This window comes from Macaca mulatta, chromosome 12 (assembly GCF_049350105.2).
Source record: "Macaca mulatta isolate MMU2019108-1 chromosome 12, T2T-MMU8v2.0, whole genome shotgun sequence".
Classification (NCBI taxonomy): domain Eukaryota; kingdom Metazoa; phylum Chordata; class Mammalia; order Primates; family Cercopithecidae; genus Macaca; species Macaca mulatta.
Window position 1 is genome coordinate 140,731,480 of NC_133417.1, and position 17,656 is coordinate 140,749,135.

Here is a 17,656-nt window from a genome sequence, read left to right on the forward strand (position 1 = left end):
GTAGGTACCAGTCCACACAAATCTCTGATCAGACAGAATGAAGAAGGAATGGACTATTATCACTTAACCTACCTGTCAGTGGGAGAGAGTATATAGAGCCCTTATCCCCATTTTGTGCAGGTTTTCAGGGGTGGCAGGCTCCACAGAACACAGTCTGATGGCCATTGTTCTAAGGAAAGGAGGTAGCAAGTCCAAACAAATTGTTGATGTTCCTCTTCCAAAGGGCCTCTTATGTTCTTGGGATATATACAAAACATCAGCCAGCCTGCTGCGTGACAGATGTGGCCATGGATCCGGGCGGGGCACGTGCTGGGGGTGTCTGCCATGCACACTCACAGTTTGACCAGAAGGGATTATGGTGAGCTAACAAGTCAACTGGGTGGGTCATACTACACAGCCAAAAAGCATTGAGAGGTTGGGCGCAGTGGCTCATACTTGTAATCCCAGCACTTTGGGAGGCTGAGGCGGGTAGATCACCTGAGGCCAGGAGTTCAAGACCAGCCTGACCAACATGGTGAAACCCTGTCTCTACTAAAAATACAAAAATTAGCTGTGTGTGGTGGCAGGTGCCTGTAATCCCAGCTACTTGGGAGGCTGAGGCTGGAGAATCACTTGAACCCAGGAGGTGGAGGTTGCAGTGAGCTGAGATCATGCCACTGCACTCCAGCCTGGATAAGCAAAATGGTCAGTAAAAATGTTCTCCAATGCTACGGGAAGTCATGTAGTCACCATGCACATTGATCAACATACGATTTATGATGGGCTTGTCTTCTAAATAGCAGAAAAATGTCCCTGTGATCACACAGATGAAATATCCCACTGTGTTTTTAAAATCAGGAGAAACACTGTGGTTATAATGGAAAACTTGTGGATTTGTGGATTTACACTCAGAAAACTGAGCCTTGGGCAAGTCACCGCTTCCTCAACCTTCAGGGTTTCATCTTTGGACAGTTTTGTCTGCCTTGCAAGGTCTTAGAAGGTTAAATGAGATAATGTTGAAAGGTGCCTCACATGTATTTAGTGGCAGTTCAATAAATATTTAAACTGAATCTATTTTTGGAAACCAGGGGAAAACTGAAGAACAGAAAAGCAGTCCTTTGCAGTGGCTGTCATTTTGTGTATACTCTGCTCAGGGGCTGCATTAAAAGGAACAGTTTATCAAATGTATTAAATCCTAAAGTTTAACAAAAATCCCAAAGATATTGTAGCAGAATATATACAAAACAAATGAGCAAACAACAGCTAAAGTGCAAAGATGCTTCACAAAAATAAATGATAAATGTGATGAGAAGAATGAAGTTGGTCAACATTACAGAAGCCTTCTTTTAGCTGCCTCAATAGATCTATTCTAAATCAGTTTCTTGGTATTCACATGATCTGGGAAATGATTATATAATTTCAAAAGTGTCTGCAAACTACTCATTTGCATCTGATTTCTCAATGTCTAATTTGTGCATCAGCCAAAGCTATGTGTATAAAACCAGCTTTTTAATCAGCTCACGGAATGTGTATAAGCAAATTAATCTTCCATTTTATGAGAGAAGAATTCATACACTCAGAATTATCCTGCGTTTTGCATTGGATGCACGGAGGAAATGATTTGCACAATTGTGTTAGTATGTGTCTCTATAAACATCCACTTGAAACACTGCTGAAAGCCAAGTGGGTGTGCAAGTTACAGACGGATTGGAAGTTCCCCTCCCCCCGTCCCCATAACTGGTGTCAACATGGACTGGTGTTTTTGTGGCATTTGCAGAAGGTGGCTTGAGGAGGTTGTTTGAAGAATGGGACTCTTTGCACATTACCCTCATTTGAAAAGGGAAAAAGCAGCAGCTGCCACCTCCGTGGAAACCTTGCAGGGCAGCAGTCCTTGTGTGACTGTGTTCCCATCAGAGAAGGGGCAGGAGCGTTTCCATCCAGCAGTAAAATTTCTGCATCGCCCCTTCCTCTTCCTCATCCCAGGGGGCTGCACCACCCTCTGCTCTCTTACCTGACACCACAAGTCTTAGGGTCTGCAGCTGGTTCAGGTCCACCCCCACACTTGCTCTGCACTTGGTAGCTTCAGCAGCTCAGGTTCGCTCCTGGGTCTGTTTCTAAGGAGCTGTGTGAGGTTGGGTAAGTCACTTCACCTGTGGAGCCTCAGTTTTCTCATCAGTGTGGAAAAGGAGCTCTGAGGTTCCTTTCATAGCCGACTCTGTGACACACTTAAACAGAATGCATCCTTCTATTTCCCTCAGACACAAAGCTTAGGAGTTGTAACCTTGGCCTGAATGCACAGTGAACTCCACGAAGCTGAGTTGAGCTCTTACGTGACATTAAAAGGACCTGCCTGGCTGGGTGTGGTGGCTCACCCCTGTAATCCCAGCACTTTGGAAGGCCAAGGCAGGAGGATCACCTGAGGTCAGGAGTTCAAGACCAGCCTTGCCAATATGGTGAAACCCCGCCTCTACCAAAAATACAAAAATTAGCCAAGCGTGGTGGCATGTGCCTATAATCCTAGCTACTGGGGAGGATGAGGCAGGAGAATCACTTAAACCCAGAAGGCGGAGGTTGCAGTGAGTTGAGGTCATGCCACTGCACTCCAGCCTGCAGTGCTGCTTCGGGACGTGTACCCAGAAGAATCAGAAGCAGGTTATGGAAGAGAGGTCAGTACCCCCATGTTCATAGCAGCATTATTCGCCACAGCTAAAAGCTGGAAGCAATCCAAGCTTCCATTGACAGAGGAATGGATGGACGAAATGTGGCAGGGACAATCAAATATGATTCAGGAAGAAAGCTCTGACACAGGCTATACCATAGATGAATCTCGAGGAAATTATGATACATGAAATAAACCAGTCACAAAAGGGCAAACACTGTATGAGGTACCTAACATAGATTCACAGAAACAGAAAGTAGAATGGTGATTGCCAGGGACCTAGGGGAGCAAGAAATGGTAGTTGTTTTTTTCAAGCACAGGGAGTTTCAGTTTTGCAAGGTGAGAAGAGAGCTGGAGCTGGCTGTACCACAACGTGAATGTACTTAACACTTCACACTGCTGAACTGTGCACCTGGAAATGACTGAGGTGGGAAATGCTGTGTTATGTGTATTTTACAATCTAAAAGAAAGGATCAGGCCGGGCGCCGTGGCTCGTGCCTGTAATCCCAGCAGTTTGCCAGACTGAGACAGGCGGATCACGAGGTCAAGAGATCAAGACAATCCTGGCCAACATGGTGAAACCCCATCTCTAATAAAAATATAAAAATTATCTGGGCGTGGTGGCACACACCTGTAGTCCCAGCTACTCAGGAGGCTGAGGCAGGAGAATCGCTTGAACCCAGGAGGCGGAGGTTGCAGTGAGCCGAGATCCTGCCACTGCACTGCAGCCTGGGGGACAGAGTGAGACTCCATCTCAAAAAAAAAAAAAAAAAAAAAAGAAAGGACTGGCCTTGGAAGACCCTAACCCTCTGCCTGGGCTGGGCACTGTCCTCTCTGTCTCTGTCCTGGCCTTAAAGGAAGCATTCTATGAACTTGAATAAGAAAACATTGACATCTCTAATTTTACTTAACTCGAATTGAAATGTGGCATTTCCTTTTATCACGAATGTAGACAACAAATCACAGAAGTAGGAATATCTGTGACTTTGTCACCAAAAGGAATTAGATATTTTCCTATTACATTCAAATATTATAAGTATATTTAAATGTTGCTTAAGTTCATCAATAATCCAGAGTTATCGTAGTTAGACCAGCGCTACACCTTGTTAATCACTTTGTTAACAAAGAAGCATATATATTCCTATATCACAAATGGTTACATATCTTGATAACTGCATTTCAATATAACTAATTTTCTCTGTACTCTATGTATTACATTGAATACATTTAAAAACGTTAAATTAGGCCAAGTGTGATGGCTCAGGCCTGTAATCCCAGTACTTTGGGAGGCCAAGGCAAGCGGATTGCTTGAGCCCAGGAGTTCAATACAAGCCTTGGTAAAATGACAAAACCCTATCTCTACAAAAAGTAAAACATTTAGCCGGATATAGTAGCACATGCCTATAGTCCCAGCTACTCGGGAGGCTGAGGGGAGGCTGAGGTGGGAGGATCAACTGAGTCTGAGAGGTCAAGGCTGCAGTGAGCCGTGGATCACACCACTTCACTCCGGCCTGAGTTACAAAGCAAGACTCTGTCTCAAAAAAAAATTTTTTTAAGTTAATTCCCTGCTTTAAATGAAAATGAAGAAAGCCAACAGTGCTTAAATTTTGCACTGACAGGCTGGTGTGTGTGTGTGTGTGTGTGTGTGTGTGAGATGAAGTATTTTTTGGTGTGGATATATCCAAGGAACATCCCATGATGTATTTCGGCGAAATATGCAAAGCCTGTATCTATTTCTGTGCATTCTCAGCATGAGTGGCAGGCTGGAGAAAGGCTCCCCCAAAATGTCCATGTCCTCAAGCCCAGAACCTGTGAAAATGCACCTTATATGGCAAAAGGAACTCTGCATACGTGCTTAAATTAGGGATCTAAAGAAGGGGGGTTATTCTGAATTATCCAAGTGGGTTTATCGCAATCACAAGTGTCCTTAAAGCCAAAGAAGGAAGCGGGGGGTCAGAGATTTGAAGGTGCTATAATGCTTTAAAGATGGAGTAAAGGGCCAGGGACCAAGGAATGTGGGCAGCCTCTAAAAGCCAGAAAAGGCAAGGAAACGGACCCTCTCCTAGAGCCTCCAGAAAGGAATGCAACCCTGCCCAACGCCTTGATTTGAGTTCGGCGAAACCCATTTCTGACTTCCAGTTCTGTAAGACAGATTATTCCAGACCATTATAGTTCTTCCAGATCTGTAAGATGATAAACATGTATTGTTTTAAGCCACCAAGTTTTTGCTAATTCGTTACAGCAGCCACGGGGAACCAGTACAACATGGGAACTCCGGAATAGTTATGCTCAGCAAACACACTGAGGTAGAAGGCAGGGTGCAGGTTTTGCTTATGTGCTTGTCCTCTGGGAAATAGTACTTCTTCTCTGTTTTCAATTACAAAAGTTTCACAGAACAATTGTTACCTTTAGATAGTACCTGTGGATAGACCCTTATCTGCGGTGTACCGCTATCTTAGTCTAGCCTAGCCTAGGGATTGATTGAATTGATTTCTCAGCCTATTAAAAAATACTGACCCATAGAGGTCATCTCTGAGTAACACTCTGTAATTTAGGAAAATATGTGAGTACCATAAAATATTATGGCTTAGGGAAAATTCCTTCTTGGCAATCCAAGAGGGTGGCAACTGTGGGAAAGGAGTGACTGCCCCCAGAAGAAGGCAGGGGACAGGTCAGAGGGCAGACGGTGGGTCCTTGAGGGCACAGGTGAGGCAAGGTGGCCAGGCCACATAGTTGTGACTAAGGAACTTGCAGGAAAAGTGGTATCCAGTGTTGAGATTTCATTAGCCCCTGTCTCACCTTGTGTTAGCCTAAAGGTTTCTAAGAGCCTTTAAGAAACACACCTTCCCTGTGCACAGTGGCTCACACCTGTAATCCCAGCATTCGGGAGGCCGAGGCAGGTGAATCACTTGACCTCAGGAGTTTGAGACCAGTCTAGGCAACATGATGAAACCCGATCTCTATAAAAAATACAAAAAAAAAAAAAACTAGCTGGGCGCGGTGGCTCGCACCTATAGTCCCAGCTACTTGGGGGGCCGAGGCAGGGGAATTGGAGGATTGCTGGAGCCTGGGAGGTGAAGGCTGCATTTTGAATGAGATTTTGAAAATTGTGATAAAAGCTATAGACTCTATTAAATTAATTTTAAGGATATCCAATAAATGGGAAAATCTTTTTAAAAGTGACTTTAAGCAAACAGTACTGCCGCACGTTTTGTTTACTTTGCACGTCAGGAAAAATATTCTCTGTTTTTGAAACAGGGTCTTGCTCTGTCACCCAGACTGGACAGGTTGGAGTGCAGTGGCAAAATCATAGCTCACTGAAACCTCTAACTCAGGGTGGTGCAATCTTTCGGCTGCCCTGGGCCACAATGGGAGAAGAAGAATTGTCTTTGGCCACACATAAAACATATTCACACTAACAATAGCTGATGAGCGACAAAAGAGAATCACACACACAAAAATCTCATAATGTTTTAAGAAAATTTACTGATTTGTATTGAATCACATTCAAAGCTGTTCTGGGCTTCATGTGGCCCACAGGCCGGGGGTTGGACAAGCTTGCTCTATCTATCTCCTGGGCTCAAGAGATCTTCCCACCTCAGCTTCCTGAGTAGCTGGGACTACAGGCACGTGCTACCATGCCCAGCTAATTTTTTGTTTTGTTTTTAATAGAGACAAGGTCTCACTATGTCACCTAGACTGAACTTGAACTGCTGGGCTCAAGTGATCCTCCCACCTTGGCCTCCCAAAGTGCTGGGATTATAGGCATGAGCCACCACATCTGGCCAGGAAGATATTCTTTTAAGCCTATAAATAAGCACAGGCTAACCTAAAAAGCATTGAGTGTTCTTCTAGTTATGTAGATGTGGATTGAAATACAATAACTGGCTGGATGTGTGGCTCACCCCTGTAATCCCAACACTTTAGGAGGCCAAAGCCGGGGGATCACTTGAACCTAGGAGTTCAAAGTGAGCCTGGAAAAGATAGTGAGACCCTGTCTCTACAAAAAAAAAAAAAACAAAAACAAAAACAAAAATTAGCCAGGCATGGTGGCACACTTGCAGTTCCAGCTACTCAGAGGCTGAGGTGGGAGGATCCCTTGAGCCCAGGAGTTTGAGGCTGCAGTGAGCCATGATCGTGCCACTGCACTCCAGCGTGGGCAGCAAAGTGACACCCCATTGTTAAAAAACAAAAGCAAAAGGCAATTTCTATTACACCTGACAACCCCAAATAGTCAACAGGAAATGCATGTTGGACAGTGGCAAGATTTTATCAGTGTGTCACAGGCAGAACGACATTCCCTGTCCAAGATGTCCACGTCCTCATATCTAGAGCCTGTTGGGTACGTGACCTTACATAGCAAAGGGGAATTCAGGTTGTGGATGGCCTTGAGATGGGGAGATCACCCTAGATTATTTAGCTGGACTCTGTATCATCACAAGGGTTCTGAAAATTGTGAGAGGAAGGCAAAGGAGAAGGTCAGTGTGACGTGATGTGAAAAAGACTCAATTCACCTTTGCTGGCTTTGAAATAGAGGGAGGAAGGGGCCACCACCAAGGAATGCAGGTGGCCTGTAGAATCTGGGCAAGGCAAGGAAACAGATCCTCCCAGAGCCCACAGAAATGAACGCAGCCCTGCCAGCACCTTGAGTTTAGCCTGGTGAGCTCTGCATCAGAGATCTGACCTACAGAACTGTAAGATAATGCCTGTGTGTCTAAGCCACTCGGCAGCAATAGGAAACTCATAATGTTTTAGAAGATGAGTCATGGCCATCAGATAAGGGCTGCCTAGAGATGACAAGCAGAACCAGCATGGGAACTGAACTCTCTCTCAAAGGGTCCCTTATTCAAGGTAAACATGTGGCCCTTTCAACATGCAATACTTGGTAAATGATGACTCAAGGAATAAAGATGTCATGCATTGGTAAGCTCTCTCACACACACAGCAGAATTCTCATGTATTCTCACAGGTTTCCAGGAATGCCATAAGTATCTATAACTGTAGAATGAATTACTCTGACATTTAGTGGCTTAAAACAATGATAATCATTTATTACTTCTTGGAGTTTCTGTGGGTCAGGAATTCTGACAAGGCTCAGAGGGGCCAGCTTGTATCTTTCCACCATATCTAGGGTATCAGCTGGGAGACCTGAAGCATAAGAGCTGGAGTCATCTGAAGGATATTTTATTTACATACAGCCTCTCCATGTGGCTTGGGCTTCCTCACAACATGGTGGTCAAGAGCAAGTGGGTGGGAGTATGGGAGAAGAAACAAGTAGAAGCTGTAGTGATTTTGTGAGCCAGTCTCAGAAATCCTGCCTCACTGCTTTTGCTGCATTCGGTGGTTGGAGAAATTACACATATAGAAAACATGGACACCACCTTTCTATTGCTTCCCATAAAAAAAAAAAAAGGAGTAAAACTGATCTGGATTCAAATCCTAGCTCAGTCATTTCTTTGCTATGTGAATTAGGCAAGTTGACTAGAGCTTTTTGAACAGTAATAATGGAATGCTTTAGGTGTAATAATTTATCTTTTACACATAATAAAATGGAGGTTTAAAGAGCTCCTTGGCTCCCCTGCTGGAATAACATCTCCAGTTAACAAAGCATAGCATGCTTCTCTTATTGATGTTCACCGCCACCCTGTGAGACATCACTGCTGTCTTCAGTGAGCCAAAGAACTGAATGAGGCACTCAATTTCAGCCTAATGAGTGGCCAAAGACAGTGTGACAGACCGAACTAGTAGCTGGCTCTGCACTACCTCCCAGAGATGGGATTATACATCTACACCATTACCACGTAACTTTGCAGGGCCCTCTGCTGTGGTGGGGTGTGTGTCCCTTCCTGACTCTGGGCTCAGTCTTGTGACTTGACTTGTCCAAGGGGATATCAGCGGACGTGAAGGGTGCAGCCACTTGGAATGCGCTTGCACACTTGCACACTGGGGTTTCTTTTCTTGCACTTCTGCCATCACTAAGATGCCTGGTCCAGCCTGGTGGTGCCAGGAGGAGAATGAGAGCACCATAAGGTAGAGCTGAAAAGCCCAACAGAGCCCACCCTAGATTGGCTGACTCACAGCCGGCCCTAAAAGGGTGAGCAAAATGAATGCTCGAAGTTGCGTGCTGCTGAGATTTTGTGAATATTTGTTATGCAGCATTTTTGTGGGCAAAGCTAACTGACACAGATTGCTGGTGAGACCAACACATCGTCGAATGCCCAAACTACAAACTGCAAACACAATCGGGGTGTATCTGGTCTTCTTTGCAGAGTTATTTCACCAAAGAAGGGCAAAAAGCAAGAAAAGGAAATTTGATCAGTGGCGTTTCTGGATTATTTCTCCTTGTTCTTGCCCTCCTCTTCTCTCCCATATACCAGGAGCCCAAAGCCTTTATGAGGCACGAATTAACCAAAGCTCCCAATGCTGGCTTCACCAAGACCTGCTGGTGGTCCCATGCTGTATGAATCACGCTCTGTCATATGACGGTCCACACGCATGTCAAACAAAAATGTCATGAAGCTCTTTATCCAGGTGTGGGAAGGATACTAATGAAAGTAGTTCAAGATCAGGCAAATGGGTAAAGCACACAAAAGTCTAGAGACACATTAAGTTTCACACATTTCCTAAAACACTTCTTAGAGCTAGTTGAGGTGGAAGAGCTATGTAGCTGTGTGTAAGGTCTGCAGCCATGGCGGTTGAGGAGCATTTTGATGTTTAAAGTGATGGCAGTGTCTGGGTGTGGTGCCTCACGCCTGTAGTCCCAGCAGTTTTGGAGGCTGAGGTGGGCAGATTACTTGAGCCCAGGAGTTCAAGACCAGCTTGGGCAACATGGCAAAATCTCATCTCTATAAAAAATACAAAAAATAGTCCGATAAGGTGGCATGTGCCTGTAGTCCCAGTTACTCAGGAGGCTGAGGCGGGAGGGTCGATTGGGCCCAGGAAGTTGAGACTGCAGTGAGCTGTGTTCGTGCAACTGCACTCCAGCCTGGGCAACAGAGTGAGAACCTGTCTAAAAAATAAATAAATAAATAAATAAATAAATAAATAAATAAATAAAATCAAGTGATCACTGTAAAGGTATTCCTATGAAGCTCACAACTCCCGCTGCTGTACATTAGGAATACAGGACCATGCTGGTCACTGGTAGAATTGTCTTTAATTCACACTTTTAATTAGACATTACCAGAATTATTCTTCCAGCCTTGCTCAGCCATTGAACGTTCTTGTGTGTGAGCTCTGTGTTCATGTGTATGAATCATCACGGCTGCCTTCATCCACAGATATTCTCACTTATTCCTTTTTTCTTTCCCTCCCTCCCTCTTTTCTTTTCTTTTCTTTTCTTTTCTTTTCCTTTCCTTTCCTTTCCTTTTCTATTCTTTTCTTTCTCTTTCTTTCTTTCTTTCTTTCTTTCTTTCTTTCTTTCTTTCTTTCTTTCTCTCTCTCTCTCTCTCTCTCTCTCTTTCTTTCTTTCTTTCTTTCTTTCTTTCTTTCTTTCTCTTTCTCTCTTTCTCTCTTTCTCTCTTTTTTAAGAGAGAGTCTCACTCTGTTGCCCAGGCTGGAGTGCAGTGGTGCGATCTTGGCTCACTGCAACCTCCGCCTCCTGGATTCAAGTGATTCTCCTCCCTCAGCTCCCTGAGTAGCTGGGACTACAGGCATGCACAACCATGCCCAGCTGATTTTTGTATTTTTAGTAGAGACAGGGTTTCACCATGTTGGCCAGGCTGGTCTTGAACTCCTGACCTCAGGTGATCCACCCACCTCGCTGTCCCAAAGTGCTGGGATTATAGGTGCGAGCCACTGTGCCTGGCCTCTCACTTATTCTTTGTTTACAGCCTCAGATTGGATTCAGAAATTGAACCCTAGAAGCAACGTTTCTTCAAGAGATAATCCCTGGAATGCAAACTCACTAAAGGCAAGCTTCATCTTTCACCTCTTTATCCCTAGAACATATCACCCTGCCTAGGATACAGTAGATGATCAATAAAGATTTCTTGAATGAATAAATAAGTGACAGAATGAATGAACGAATGAATGGGCTGATCATTCAAACCATCTTTGATGTTTCTGGGACAGAAGGCATTCACTACTTTAAGACTTGGCTTACTCTCACAGTGGAGTTTTCACTCAGAGCTTATAAGTGCCTGGAAGGACCATCACACACACACACACACACACACACACACACACACACAAGGCTAGAATTATTGGCTGTATTCACAGAAGATAAATCTGCAGCACATTCCTGATAAATGTCACTGGGTCCCATGTTGCTGGAGAAACTTCAATTTTAACTCAGCAAACCTTTATTAGGCACCTACTATGTGCCTGGCATGATGAGAGAACAGCTCTTACCATAGGAGAGCTATTGCTGATTAATTAATTTATTGAATGTTTGTTGCATTATAATGCTCCAAGCCCTGTGCAAGAGAAATATGGTTCTTGTCTTCATGACAAGAACAATTTAATGGGGAAGCTGTTTGTTTGCCAAACATTTATTCGGTAGCTGCTATGTGTCAGCTACTGTTATAGGCACTGGGAATAGAATGGGGAGCAAAACAAACAAAAAATAATCCTGGCCCTCATGGAGCGTATGTTCTAATGGGGGACACAAACCATACACAAGATAAATAAGTAAAGTATATGGTGAGTTAGACAGGAATAAGTGCTAAGAAAAACATAAAGCAAGTGCATTCATCTCCCATTGCTGCTATAACAAATTAGCACAGATTTAGTGGCTTAAATGACAAAAATGTATTATCTTATAGTTCTGGAGGTCAAAAGTCCAAAAATGGGTCAATAGGGCTGTGATCCTTCTGAAGTCTGTAGGAGAGAATCTGTTTTCTTCCATTTTCCAGTTTGTAGAGGCAGCCTGCATTCCCTGGCTGGTGGCCCCCTCCTCCATCTTCAAAGCCAGCCCAGCAGCATCTTCCGATCTCTCTCTCTCCCTTGCCTTCCTCTCCTCTCTCTCTCCCTTACACCTGTCTTCACATCTCCTCTGTTTCTGACCCTCCTGCCTTCCTTGTATAAAGCCTCCTGTGATTACACTGGGCCCACTCAGATAATCTGGGATAATCTCTTCATCTCAAGATCCTTAGTTTAATCACACCTGTAAAGTCCTTTGCCACTTAGACTAACATATCTACTGGTTTCAGGGATTAGGATGTGGGCATCTTAGGGGACCATTATTCTTTCTACTACAGCAAGGAAGGGGACATGAAGTGTTGGGGAACAGGGATGCCATTTTAGAGAAGATGTTAAGGAAAGTCACATTGAGAAGGTGGCTTTGGAGCAAATACATAAGGAACAATAGTCCTGGGGAAGGGGGCAGGGAGACAGAGAAACAGATGACAAGAGTGGGGGTGTGATGGGTGTACTTATGGGGCAGCAAGGAGGCCAGTGTGGCCAAAGAGAACAGGCTAGAAGTAGAGATGCTATGGCAAGAGGGACAGTCATAGGTTGAATTATGCCCCCAAAATTAATATGTTAAAGTCCTAACTCCCAGTACTCCAGACTATGACTATATTCAGAAATTGGACCTTGAAAGAGATGACTACACTAAGATGATGTCATTAGGAGGGGGTTGAATCCAATATGAATGGAGTCCTTCTAAGAAGGGGAGATGGGGACACGGACACAGAGGAAAAACCCCCATGAGGCCACAGTGAGAAGGCAGCATCCACAAGCCAAGGAGAAACCAACCCTGCAACAGCTTGATCTTGGCTCTTTCAGCCTCCAGCATTGTGAGAAAACGGATTTCTGTTAAAGTCATGCAGTCTGTGGAAGCTTTTTTTTTTTTTTTTTTTTTTTTGAGACCGTCTTGCTCTGTCTTCCAGGCTAAAGTGCAGTGGTATGATCACAGCTTACTGCCACCTTGACCTCCTGGGCTCAAGCCATCCTCCCACCACAGCCTCCTGAGTAGCTGGGACTATAGGTTCACAACACCATGCCTGGCTAATTGTGGTATTTTTTGTAGAGACAGGGTTTCACCATGTTGCCCAGGCTGGTCTCGAACTCCTGGGCTCCAGCAGTCCTCCCAAAGTGTTGGATTACAGGCATGAGGCATCATGCCAGGCCCATGGAAGGTTTTTATGGCAGCCCTTGCTGGGTAACATAGGTACACAGGCAGAGACACCAGCTGCCTTTGCTCTGGACTATATTCTCAAGGATGTTTGCAGAGCAAACAGCCTTGGAAGACAGAGAGAATGTTTTCTGCCAAGTCAAGGGTAGACATACTTACTGTCCATGATAAAAACAGTGTCTCCCTCTGGAGTGAAGGGCAGACACACTTACTGCCCATATGAAGGATCTGAGCTTTCTAAGCTCAGGATTAAAAACTTATAAAACTTACAAAACTCCTATAGGGCAGCTGACTGCAAGTACAGGCTTCACCTGGGCCTCACGTTGCCCATGGGAATTGGGGCTCCGAGAACCGGTGCATGAAAATGCTGATATTCTGACTAATGCTATCGTTATGAATAACAAAGTCCTTTGTTTCTGATCTGGGAGTCTCATGTCTCCTGCCAGCATCCATGAATTGTGGCAGGCTAACTTGTTAGCTTACAAGTAGGGGAACAGCTCAGCCCCTGAGCAGCTTTTGATAAGAGCTCATGCGTGTAGGGGAGGCCAGATGGCAGTCACTGGAGGGTTTTGAGAAAAGGCATGACAAACCCTGACGAAGGTTTTGTAAGTTTCACCAGGTCTGACTTATTGAGAATACATTGTAAGGGAACAGGTAGGAGGCAGGGAGCTATTACAATTGTTAGATCTAGTGATGATCCAGCTAGATGATCCTGACTTCAACTGAGTGGTGGGAGTGAGTGAAGTTGTGGGATTCTGGATCCTTTGAAGGTGGAGCTGACACAATTTGGGATATGAGAAAATGAGAAGCAAAAAGGACAGAACCGAATTTTTAGCCTAAGCAAATGGTGGCCTGGAGTTGCCCATGACTGGGATGGAGAAGATTTTTAGGGGATGTAGCAGGAAGGGATGGCAGGAGTTCACCTGGCAACATGCTGGACTTAAACTACCAGCTAGGCTTCCGGAAATGTTGAGGATGCAGGTGTATGTGAATTTGTTATTCAGGGATGAGGTCAAGGCTGGAGATACACATGAGCTTCATTAACCTGTGTATGATATTCAAATCATAAGACAGAGGTGATCACAGCAAATAGCAAATGAAAGAGGCCTAACCATAAGCCCTGGGGCCCTCCATATTTAGAGGTTAGGGGAGTAGGAGAAAACCACAAAAGGGACAGCAAAGCCAGAAACACAGCAGGAAGCCCTGGTGAGCACTGGGAGAAGGGGTTTCCAGGAGTGGAAACCGAGTGATCCGCAAGTGATCACCTGCTGCTTAGTCAGGTTAGGTGAGGCCACACGCCTGCCTTTTGGTTACTAGAGTTAATTATGCGTGGAAAGCCCGAGGTATGGGGTGATGACCTGTGCCTAAGTGTCAAGGAGAAGACGAGCAGGCCCGGAATAGTAAAAATGTCAGCACATCTCTGGCAAGTTGTGGAACCCAGCCAGCAAGCCAACACAGCTGGCTACCAGGGTGCTTAGGCCATAGCAAACTGCGTGTGAGCCGGTGAAGGCTCAGCAGGCTTTAAACTGGGATGCCGGCCGGCTGGTTGTGTTTCAAAAAGACCACGCCGATGGCTGGGGGCAGGGACTCAGCCAGTGTCCTCAATCCAGGACCTTGTGAGACCGCCCAGCAGTCGGTGCTTCCGCAAATCTCAAGGGTCCCATTTGCCTCAAGGCTGCGGGACGAGCCTTCCAAGCGCTGCTGCAGTGCGGTCCCAGCTCTGCGGGGTCCCCGGGGCTGAGCTCAATCGGGGACTGCTGTGGGACGGACAGGCCAGGGGCTAGGGACCCCCGTGGAGCAGGCAGCGGCGCTCAGGAGGCAGCAGCTTGAGATCCACGGCTCAATTTTTAAAAATTGTAAGGGAGAAGGATGCCTCGAAAGCCTCCGTGGTATTCTGTCGCATCTCGCACCCCTGTCTAAACTTTAGTCCACTCGTGGAGTGTGGATCCCCACGCCGCATGGGTTCAGGAGGCGCTTCGCCTTTGGAAAGAAATCGTATATATTAAGAGAAAACACGTGTGCTACTTTGAGGAAAGGAGGCAGAAAGTTACCAAATGCGGGAGGGGGAGGCCCGCTAACCAAGCGAGGCCGTGGGATGCTGGCGAGTCGTAGAGGCTCCTGGAGCCAGCCGCTTGGAAACAAACAAAAACGCAGGCGGGCGGACTCCTGGGCAGCCTCCCCCGTGCCGGGGCGCGGGGGCCGCCGCGAGAACCCGGATAGGAGCTGGGTGGCGCAGGGCCCGGCCGGCGGCAGGGTCCTGCACCCTGGCCTGGTGTGAACACCCCGCGCACCCCGCTGCCCCGGCCCGCCGGGTGTACGGACTACAAGTCCCAGGAAGCCCAGAGGCAGGCGCGGGGCGGGGCCTGGCGCAATTCCCCGGGATCCGGCGCGCTGGGAAGCGCCGAGGAGGACGCAGCGGCGGCGGCCGGAGGGCGGCGAGCGCGCGGGCGGGCGGGGCGCGGGCGCGGGCGAAGGCGGGGGCGGGGCCGACGTGGGCCGGAGCCCTGCGTGCCAGGGAGGGGGCCGGCCGGGCAGGCGGCGGGCGGCGCTCGGAGCTGGCTCCGCGGCTTGCACGGCGCCTGCGGCTCGGTTCCAGCTCGGCCGGCGGCGCACGGCGGGCTCGCGCGGGGTCCCGACGCGCCGGGCGGCGCAGTACGCAGCGCGCGGACCCACGCCGCGGCCAGGAGCCCGGAGCGGCGCGGTCACACTGTCCAGGGGTCGGCCCGCGGCCCCGGCGCTCGGAGTGCGGCGGCTGCCTGGGCTTTAATGGCTGCTCGGCGGAGCAGCCCCTAGGGCTGGAAGGCGGCTGCGGCTCAGGAAGGCGCCCGAGCGAGCCTCCTCCGGGGCCGGCCGCGCCCGCCGCGGCGCGCTCCATGGGGGCGCGCTCCCCGCGGGCGGCCCGCTGACCCGGGACGCCGGGGCCCGCTCGCTTGCCGGCCGCGCGTCCCGGGCATGAACTGAGCCCGCGGGCCAGTCCCGCGCCTGCTCCGCCCGCGCCTTTCTTCTCGCGCCTCCTCCGCCCGCCGCCGGCGGGCCCGGCTCCCCGGGGGCTGCGGAGCCCCGGGCTCGGCGGCCCTCGGGCCCCGGGGCGCGGGGCGGCGGCGGCGGCGGGGGGCGCGCGGCTCCAGGCGCGGCGCCTGCACCATGAACTACCAGCAGCAGCTGGCCAACTCGGCTGCCATCCGGGCCGAGATCCAGCGCTTCGAGTCGGTCCACCCCAACATCTACTCCATCTACGAGCTGCTGGAGCGCGTGGAGGAGCCGGTGCTGCAGAACCAGATCCGGGAGCACGTCATCGCCATCGAAGGTGAGGGCCGGGCCGCCTTGGGGCCTCGGGAAGGCGCGGACGCCCGCGGCGCGGCGGGGGTGTGCGCTGTGTGCGTGCGGGTGTCCACACTCGCCGGCCGGGGCACGCGGCTGCCCCGCCGAGGGAGCATTGCGGCGCTGCTTGCCTTGCAAGGCCGGCGAGCGTCGCCTGCGCCCCGCGCGCCGCGAGCTCCGCCAGGAAGATGGATCGTCAGCGTTAATTTGATAATGGACAATAGAGTCTCTCCTGCGGGAAAGTGGCTCGGTGCCTCAGCGTCCTGGGCCGCCCAAGCGTCCCGGCCCAGCAGACGCCGGGGGGCAGCCAGAGGGGTTGGCGCCACCCGACCCCTGACAGGTTGCCAGGCCTGGGCGTCTTGCTGGACGTTGAAGACGAGTTCTGCAGAAGTGCTGCCTCGGGGGGTGAGGCCCAGGCCGGCGTGTTTGGGCGGTGCAGGGCTGCCCTCCTTAGTGTCTTTGCTCAATTCAGGGGTGCAGTTGAACTTAGTGGATGCCGAGAGCCAGCCCCAACCGCGGGAGCATCGTGTCCAGATGCAGCTCCATTTGCCCCTGTGCAGACGCTGGCCCCGGTAGTGTGCTTTGTACCAACCAGAAGTCCTGGGTTGGATGAGAGGAAGGAAGAACCCTACCAGGAGGGCAGGGCGTCCTCCAGCGGAAGGGTCTCGCTTTCGTATGTTTGCAGTTGGAGGCCACTGAAGTGGAGGGTGCTGTGGTTTTAAGGCGGGCAGGATACTTGGGCAGAACCAACCCCCCCCCCCCCCCGCTTCCCTCTGCATGTCAGGCAGGGCCATGGCCTTCCAGGAGAGCTGCAACAGCAGTCTGCCTTCCGGGACAGTGCCCTTTGGATTTCTGGTGGCTCTCATTTCTCTGTTTCCAGGCTGCTGAATTATTTCCTTGCTTCATCCCTTTGGTCCTGCCAAGACTCACCTGGGGCACCAGGTGGCATGTGTGTGGGCAGTGTGGAGTCATATCCTAGCCACAGTTGATCAGCACTTTCTCCCCTGTCAGCGCTATTGGCCAGTGATGGTAAAAAGCTTGCAGAGTGGCTTGTCCATAGTACACACTGGCCGGTAAGACCTCTATTGAGGAACATTGAGAATGGCTCAAGGCCGGCAGGAATGTGCCTGAAAGCCTGGTGCTGGCGTTGCCCAGCCTCCTCCCTCTGTGAGGGAGAGGGTATCAGCCCACAGAGAGGCTTTGCCTTGGCACTATGCAGTCTGAACTACTAACCCCAAAGTGTTTTGGTTTGAAACTTGGCCAGTTAGGTGGAGAAAGTGGATGTTGTGTTGCTGAGCCCTTGGCATTTGGCAGCCCTGTAGACTTGAACCATGTCCCAGCCAGGCTGGCTGACTGGCAGACTATACCCTTGGGGGACTTGCTAATTCCAGGGGAGGATCCAGGTGGAGCTCCAGCTTTATGGGGTCCTGGCCCTTTGTGTGTATCTGTCTCCGATGAGGTCACCTGGCTGCCTTGTTGGTGACTTAAGATGCTCTGTGAATTCCTCAAGAGACAGGCCGGGTCTGCCTCTGGATGACTCGTGGTGAGAGGCGATGGGACCTGCACCCCTCTGCTGATGGTTGGGTGGTGTTGCAGCAAGGTTCCTCCAGAACTCCAGC

At 49.1% G+C, this 17,656-nt stretch overlaps 1 protein-coding gene across 2 annotated transcripts in view; it reads left to right on the forward strand.

Annotated features, from left to right (window-relative positions):
- The first annotated feature begins 15,116 nt into the window (after nucleotides 1-15,116).
- AGAP1 (ArfGAP with GTPase domain, ankyrin repeat and PH domain 1) overlaps nucleotides 15,117-17,656 on the forward strand; it is a 647,080-nt gene continuing 644,540 nt past the window's right edge. The window contains exon 1 of one of the 2 annotated variants that reach the window (XM_015111237.3): nucleotides 15,117-16,023. In XM_015111237.3, coding sequence (XP_014966723.1) covers nucleotides 15,861-16,023 — 163 coding nt within the window. In that variant the 5' untranslated portion in view covers nucleotides 15,117-15,860. 2 annotated transcript variants of the gene reach the window in all.